Source organism: Spinacia oleracea, chromosome 3 (genome assembly GCF_020520425.1).
Source record: "Spinacia oleracea cultivar Varoflay chromosome 3, BTI_SOV_V1, whole genome shotgun sequence".
NCBI classification, from domain to species: Eukaryota; Viridiplantae; Streptophyta; class Magnoliopsida; order Caryophyllales; family Amaranthaceae; genus Spinacia; species Spinacia oleracea.
In genome coordinates, this window is record NC_079489.1 from 34,184,100 (window position 1) to 34,190,853 (window position 6,754).

Below are 6,754 nucleotides of genomic sequence, written 5' to 3' on the forward strand. Positions count from 1 at the left end.
TGACGCATCGGTTTCAAAATGGGAATAATTTCCATCTGAAAATGATGTGATATTATTATTTATTTCCATTTTGAAGCCGATGTGTTTAGAGTTGTGATATTGCAAATGCTGCCTTGTTCTTAATAACCCAATGCTGCCTTGTTTATAGTGTTGCTAATGCTGCCTTACCTCTTGTGCCTTGTTCTTTTTCTGCCAATGCTGCCTTGTTCTTGTTATGTACTTCTTCCTTGTTTATTGCCTTGCCTTGATTACTCTATATTGATGTGAATAAGAATGATGAAAAAAAACTTCACTAAACTTAAACATGAGATTCATTCATTGATGCTTCCAAAAGATATGCTTACAAAATGTTTTGCCTACATGTTATGCTTGCATTTAAGCTTACAAAAGTGACACGTTGGTTTTACTTGTCAATTTAAAAACATGTCCCCAAAACACAAAAAGTTATCTAATTGTTTTCACTTTGCTTCACTGGTTTGCTTTCCATTCATCATAGAGTTGCATGCATTCATTAACTGCCCATATAGGTGCCTTGACTTGCTCTGGCAGTCTGCCTTCATCTTCTAAAATCTTCTTCTTGTTGTGTGGAAGTTGGTAATCATTGTTGCCTTTGTGTTTTAGAATCTCATTAGAAACAAACTGTAATGTCATCCACACATTAGACAATGTCTTAGGATGCAACTCATTAAAAGAATCATACACTGCTCCACTTAAGTCCTCCACAGTTTTAGGCATTTTCTTGTGCATAAGTGATTGTATTGACCTGAAAAATCCCAAGTCCAAGATGTTGCAATCTGGACTGTTTGCTGGCTGTTGAGTCAACACAAAAGTGAACCCATCTTGTTTGTAGTGTAGTTGCCATTCAGGATCATTTTGCAATATATGTGCCTTTGCATTATCTTGAATGATATAGATGACCTTTTCCCCTTCATGTGGTGGCCACTTAGCCTTGATTGCTGGAAGTAGCTTGTTGATCATCATTGCCCTTGTCTCTATTTGATTTACAGACTTCACTGGCTTTGTTTCAATGGTCCCCTTGAGTCTGTTTTTTGATGTCCTCTTGGCTGCAATTGCATTTGTGAATGGAAATATGCCTATTTTACCATCAAATTCACATTCCCCATTTTCACCCCACCTTGGTCTGGCTACTGCTGCCATGAACATGAATTTTGGTATCTTGGTTCTTGAACTTGCACTTCTGTGTGGATAGGGTTCATTGTTTGCAAGATAAACTCTCTGGTTTTTTGAGTCAAATAAAACCACTTCTCATCAATATGAATGAAGTCATACATGCTGTAATATGTTGGTTCTTGTGGTATAGTGTAGTCCATTATCAGTCTGATTGCCCACCTTATCCTTGCCATTTTGCATGCTTCTGAAATGCCTGGATGCAAGGGACTTGAGTGTGGCTTTATAATTTTCCTCTTGATGAGCCTCCATACTGTTGTTGGTCCCAAATTCAGCATTCTTGCAAGATATACGATGCATGTTCTGTCCCCCATGCCTATTTGTGCAATTGAGTCATAGGAGACTTGAACCTTTTTCCTTCCACATCTGTGATATTGGCTTTGCACAATATATGAATTTATTGCTGCCTTCTGTTTCTTTGCTTTGTCCCATATTTTGCCTATGGTTTTTCTGGTGTAACCATATTCTATGACTGCATCCCTTATTGCCCCATACAACAGAGTTTCTGAATCTGGAATCTTTCTATTGAGCAGGAACACCAATATTTTTAGCCTCAATTCATTATTTATTCTTGGAGTCCTTGGCTTGTGATGATCTGTTGTGTGTGTTGCTGTTTGATGATGATGAGGTGATGCATTTTCTGATGGTGGTGGAAAGTTCAAATCAAAAAGAAATGGTACCTCTTGAAAGTTGGTAGTTTGCTGCTGCCCTTCCCCTTCTACTTCTGGTACTTGTTGTACATATTCAGTGCTGTTTGGTACATCTTCATTAAACCCAATGTCCCCAAATTCAGCAGCAGTATTTTGAGAAGCTTGTACCAAGTCAGCAGCATCATCACCTTCCTCCGAGGTCAGAATCAGAGTTAATGCCGTCGCCTTCATCATCAGAAAAACCGAGGAAATCGTCATCCTCTTGATCTGAATCCATTAAGTCCCCTGTTTTTTTGTTCTTTAATGCTGAATTGAGGAAGAAATTTTGGTGTATTTATTGAACTTGGTTTTAGTCAGATTTTGTTCTTTTGTGGGAGAAAGTGACCCTATTTATAAAGGGAATTCACTTTTACAACCCTCAAAAATTTGGAGGGAAAAATGTAATCCCCTGTTTTTTTTTATTTGGGAAAATTTTGGAGGGAAAAGAGAAAGTCAAAAGTTTGGCCAAAATTTCCAGCCAAAAAAACGTGATTCATTGTTTGCTGCTTTCTGATTGGTCCATGTAATCTCAGATGGGTCCCATGGCCCCATGTGACTGAATTTTTTTGCTGATTTTTTTCAACACTTTAATAAATATCTACTTTTCCCCCAATTACTTTAATACTTTCTCTCTCTTTACTTTATTCTTTTTCTTACACACAATCATTATTCTTACACCCAATCATTACCCATATCCCAATACAACCCAAGATTCAGTTTTCTTAAAATACCCCCAACATTCCTTATGGGTACAACAAAAAGGAATGGAGGGAGTAGTTTGTAGTTTCTTTTGCTTAGGGGTCTTTCCCCTCTTTGTGCACCAAAAAAAAAATTATTATAAGGGCTCCGGTTGATTCCTTTAACCAAGCCACCCCATGACAAATAGACGGGATTAAATTAGATAACTAATATTACGTACGAAATATAAACAAGTAAGATTGACGTTCACTCTCGTGATTTAATAGGTCTTTGTGTAATTTATGCCAAAACTGTAATTAAAAAAATACTGTAATAATTAATAAACGAGTAAAATACCTTAAAGAAGGATTAGAAGTAAGATGTTACACCATTAGCAACATATATACACTTGTTACTTGTCATTTTTTTCTCTCTCTTCAACCAACTCTGAAAATAATAATCCCAAATTCATTTCTATTGGGAAATAAAAAACTTAATCAGAACCGTAAATAACAAATTAAAAATCTCAACCGTCCATTACTTATTTTCAACTTCCAAACTCTGCTTACATCTTTCCATATTTACAGAGTACGAACTAGAAAATACCTGTGTTATAAAAGCAAATACTCCTTCCATCGCTAAATATTTTTTCCGATTTGTCATTTTACGCGGTTAGTTAGAAGAAGAAAACTTTACAAAATTAACTATCATTGTTTACTTTGATAAGAAACTGTTGCCTTTCAATTCCATTTTCACAAGAAGTGGCTGTTTTAAAAGTAAAAATAATTTTTTTTTTCCACATTTACCGTGTCCAAAGACTTGCAACTTTACAAGTCTTTACTCTCACAGCTCACGTAACCAAAATCAGTTGCAGTGAGAGAAAGTGAAAAAATTCAAATTATTTCACAGCCCGCCATTTTCAGAGGAGAGAGAAATTTCAAAAAGACAAAATGGAAACATTTCCGAGTGATCTTGAGCTCACAGCTGTTTCTGCTCTTCTCCTTCTCTCTACCAGTATCTCTCTCCCAACAACAACAACAACAACAACAACAACAACAACAAACTCATTGTAACGCGAAGTTTTCGATCAAATTGTGTGAGTTCTCATAATTTTCATCGAAATTTTGTTTGAATTTGATTGAATTTTTGGCAGGTTGAAGTTGCAGGATGATTCTGTGGTGGTGTTTGAGAGAAAATTAAGTGAGAAATCAGAAGAAGTTGGAGCAAACTCACTGTAATACGATATTTTGATCAAATTTTGTGATTTCTCAGAATTTTCATCGATGCTTTGTTTGAATTTGGTTGAATTTTTTGCAGGTCGAAGTTGAAGGATGATTCTGTTATATTTTTTGAGAGAATATCAAGTGAGGAATCGGAAAAAGTTGAGACGATTATCTACGAGAAGAGCAGTGATACGACGCCCTGTCGTTCTTCGTTGACAAGCGATCACTCTGTTTCAACTCATCGCTCGATGCTTATGGCTTCTGCTGTTGCTCAATACCGTGAGATGAAGGTTAAGGTAATTTTTCTGCGTTTTCTCTCTCTCTGTTTAGCTGAAGAATCATGAGTTTGAATTAGTCCGTTTCTACCAAATTTCTGTCAAATTGTTCTTAATGTATTTGATTATGATCTGTTTATTTAAATCTGCACGTGTTTATTTCTTTGCGTTCGAATTGAAGCGATTATTAGCTTGAATTGCGTGATGTTTTGAATTTCGAACAATTATAAGTAAGAATTAGGTCATTTTCTGCAATTATCTGTCCATCTGTTGTTATTACTTTTGATTATACTATGTTAATCCGTATATGTTGGTTCAGAATTTTGAATTTTGGATTAATATCCTTGTGTTGATTCTTTTCTTTTTAGCTTGATCATTTGCTCTGAATTTACTAGTAGTTTGACTGTTTGAGATTTCGTAGTTTGCCGAAATTGAATATTTGGCTGTAAATTTGAATAATTATGAGTGTTTTATTCGAATGGTAAATTCATGGATAGCTATTTCTCGTGGTGTAAGTTGAAATTCGCAACAATTTTGATGCTCTGTTATCCAATGCGATGCACTTGATTTCAAATTCTATGTTTAACAATTTTGATTATAAGATTTTTAATTTTGTTAATGATGTTTCAAATCCACTTGTGAAATTGAAGAAAAATTATCACGCAATATAATTGAAGTACATTCACTTGGCGTTTTAATGAAGCTTCTTTCTGGAGATTTGAATTTGAGAATAAATATTTTCCAGAGCCTCTGTTTCCAGATCATTTGGATATTTTCACACTAACTTATGTTGATTTTTTTTCTAATTACTAGTAATAATTACGATAAGAATTATGCACTCCTAAAGGCTTTTCTCAATTGTTCTTCGAATTTTAAATTTCCAAAACTAAATCATTCGTGTTATGATGCGTTCTTCAAACACAGGAATAAAAAATGAGTAAATGATTCAATTTCACGAAATTGGATTTAAAAATACGTGTTTATCATTTAGATATTTTTAATTCACAGATTATTGAAGTTAATTGATGTACATTTTTTTAATCATAAAATAGAAAAATGATTGCAGGATTTGTAGCAGAAGTTAATTTGAGTAAATGATTTAATATATGTTCAACAGATAGCTCGGAGAGCAAGGTCTAAGGTAATTTACAGGGGCTACAACAATGGCCATAAATTAGCACCCAAAAATTGGGCAACGCCACAAGCAAATAAACAAAAAATGGCGTCAAACTCCCAAGCAGTCACAGAAGGCACCACCACTACAGAGACCTCGTGCTTGTCCAGTGGCGGTACAAGCGACATATCAAGCGCAAGGAATCGAGGGAAGGTGGCGGGGGCGGTAGTGGTGGAGCAGAAGAGAAGAAGGGGGACAGGGCCATCTTACATAAGCCGCAGAGCAGAAGCAATTTTAAGGTTATTGTCATGTAAGGGATGTGCTTCTGAAGTCCGCATTAGGCAACTTCTTGGTGATAGTCCTGATACCAGTAAAGCTCTCAGAATGTTAGTGTTTGGAACCTTTTTCCAATCTTTGTATTAAACTTAAATAGCATTTATGGCAAATCAATTATTCAGCTATGTAATTGGATTGTGGTTTTGTCGTTTGAATTAAGTAGAGTTGGGTTGAGTTGTGTTGGTGTTTTATTTGAGATGTTTTTGTTTTTTGCAGGTTGTTGAGGATGGATGAAGTTAAGCGAAGTGGGGCAGGAGGCCGGGTTGACCCGTTTATTTACATGGTAATTTTTTTTCACCCTTTTATTTAATTTTCATTTCCTTACATACTTGTTAATAAACTGAGAAAATAAGTATTTGGATTAGTATAAGTTGAATATAAAGAAAATTTGGTGATTCTTGACTAAATACATGGATATACTGTGGACTAATGTAAAAGTGATTTTTTTGAAGACGGGTGTTAAGGGTTATTAAATTTTAATACAAGTATTTTGTAGTCCGTATCATAAGCGATTACGTACAAAATAATTCCTGACCGGTTTCAGCTTATGTGTAATTTATCCCCCCAAAAAAAGGTAAAAAAATCTTGATTATTTTTATTAGGCTGGCAGTTGAGTTGTAATTGATTAGTTTATCTGAGCTTTCCAGATTAGCCACCTCAACTACCTATAATCTTGTCAACTTGTCTATTCAAGTCAATTAAACATTGAATGTTCCAATATTGCTTGAGCTGTGGATCTGTGAAATAATCTATTTCAATAAATCATGCTAATTATTTTTAAATCAGAAAAATAGTGTTCAATAATCAAGTAGAAACACTATGGTGTAAAGGTGTTTTTCTAAAAGGGAAAAGGGCCCTACTGATTCTTTATAAAATGCATGTGATGCTAAATTACCTGAAACTTCTGATTAACAAGTACTCCGTAGCTGCTTCCTAAATCTGATTCTGAATAACATATGTAAATTATGTGTTTTATGTCCAGATTGCAGCTGAGAGTGATTGCAGCATAGTTCAGTAAAAAAGCTCCAGAAGCATATTAATCTGATAACTTTTGGGTACTCTACAGAATATAGATTATGCAGAATATGGCTGATACATTATTGCCAAGGTTCTTTTGGCGCTTTCAGAAGCATGTTTAGAAACACACATGGTATAGTATGGTATTAGTACAGAAGAGTTTCTGATTACGGTTGTAGTTACAGAATGTCACTTATGTATTTAGATAGGAAAATGACCACTCAAGGAGTGTTA

General features: G+C 34.9%; 1 protein-coding gene across 1 annotated transcript; it reads left to right on the forward strand.

Moving 5' to 3' along the window:
• The first annotated feature begins 3,402 nt into the window (after nt 1-3,402).
• LOC110778812 (uncharacterized) lies at nt 3,403-6,750 on the forward strand. Its single transcript, XM_021983366.2, has 6 exons — nt 3,403-3,624; nt 3,709-3,789; nt 3,873-4,074; nt 5,171-5,553; nt 5,720-5,786; nt 6,486-6,750. The coding sequence occupies exons 1-6, from the start codon at nt 3,506-3,508 to the stop codon at nt 6,519-6,521; spliced, it is 888 nt and encodes a 295-aa protein (XP_021839058.2). The 5' UTR covers nt 3,403-3,505; the 3' UTR covers nt 6,522-6,750.
• Nucleotides 6,751-6,754: the final 4 nt, after the last annotated feature.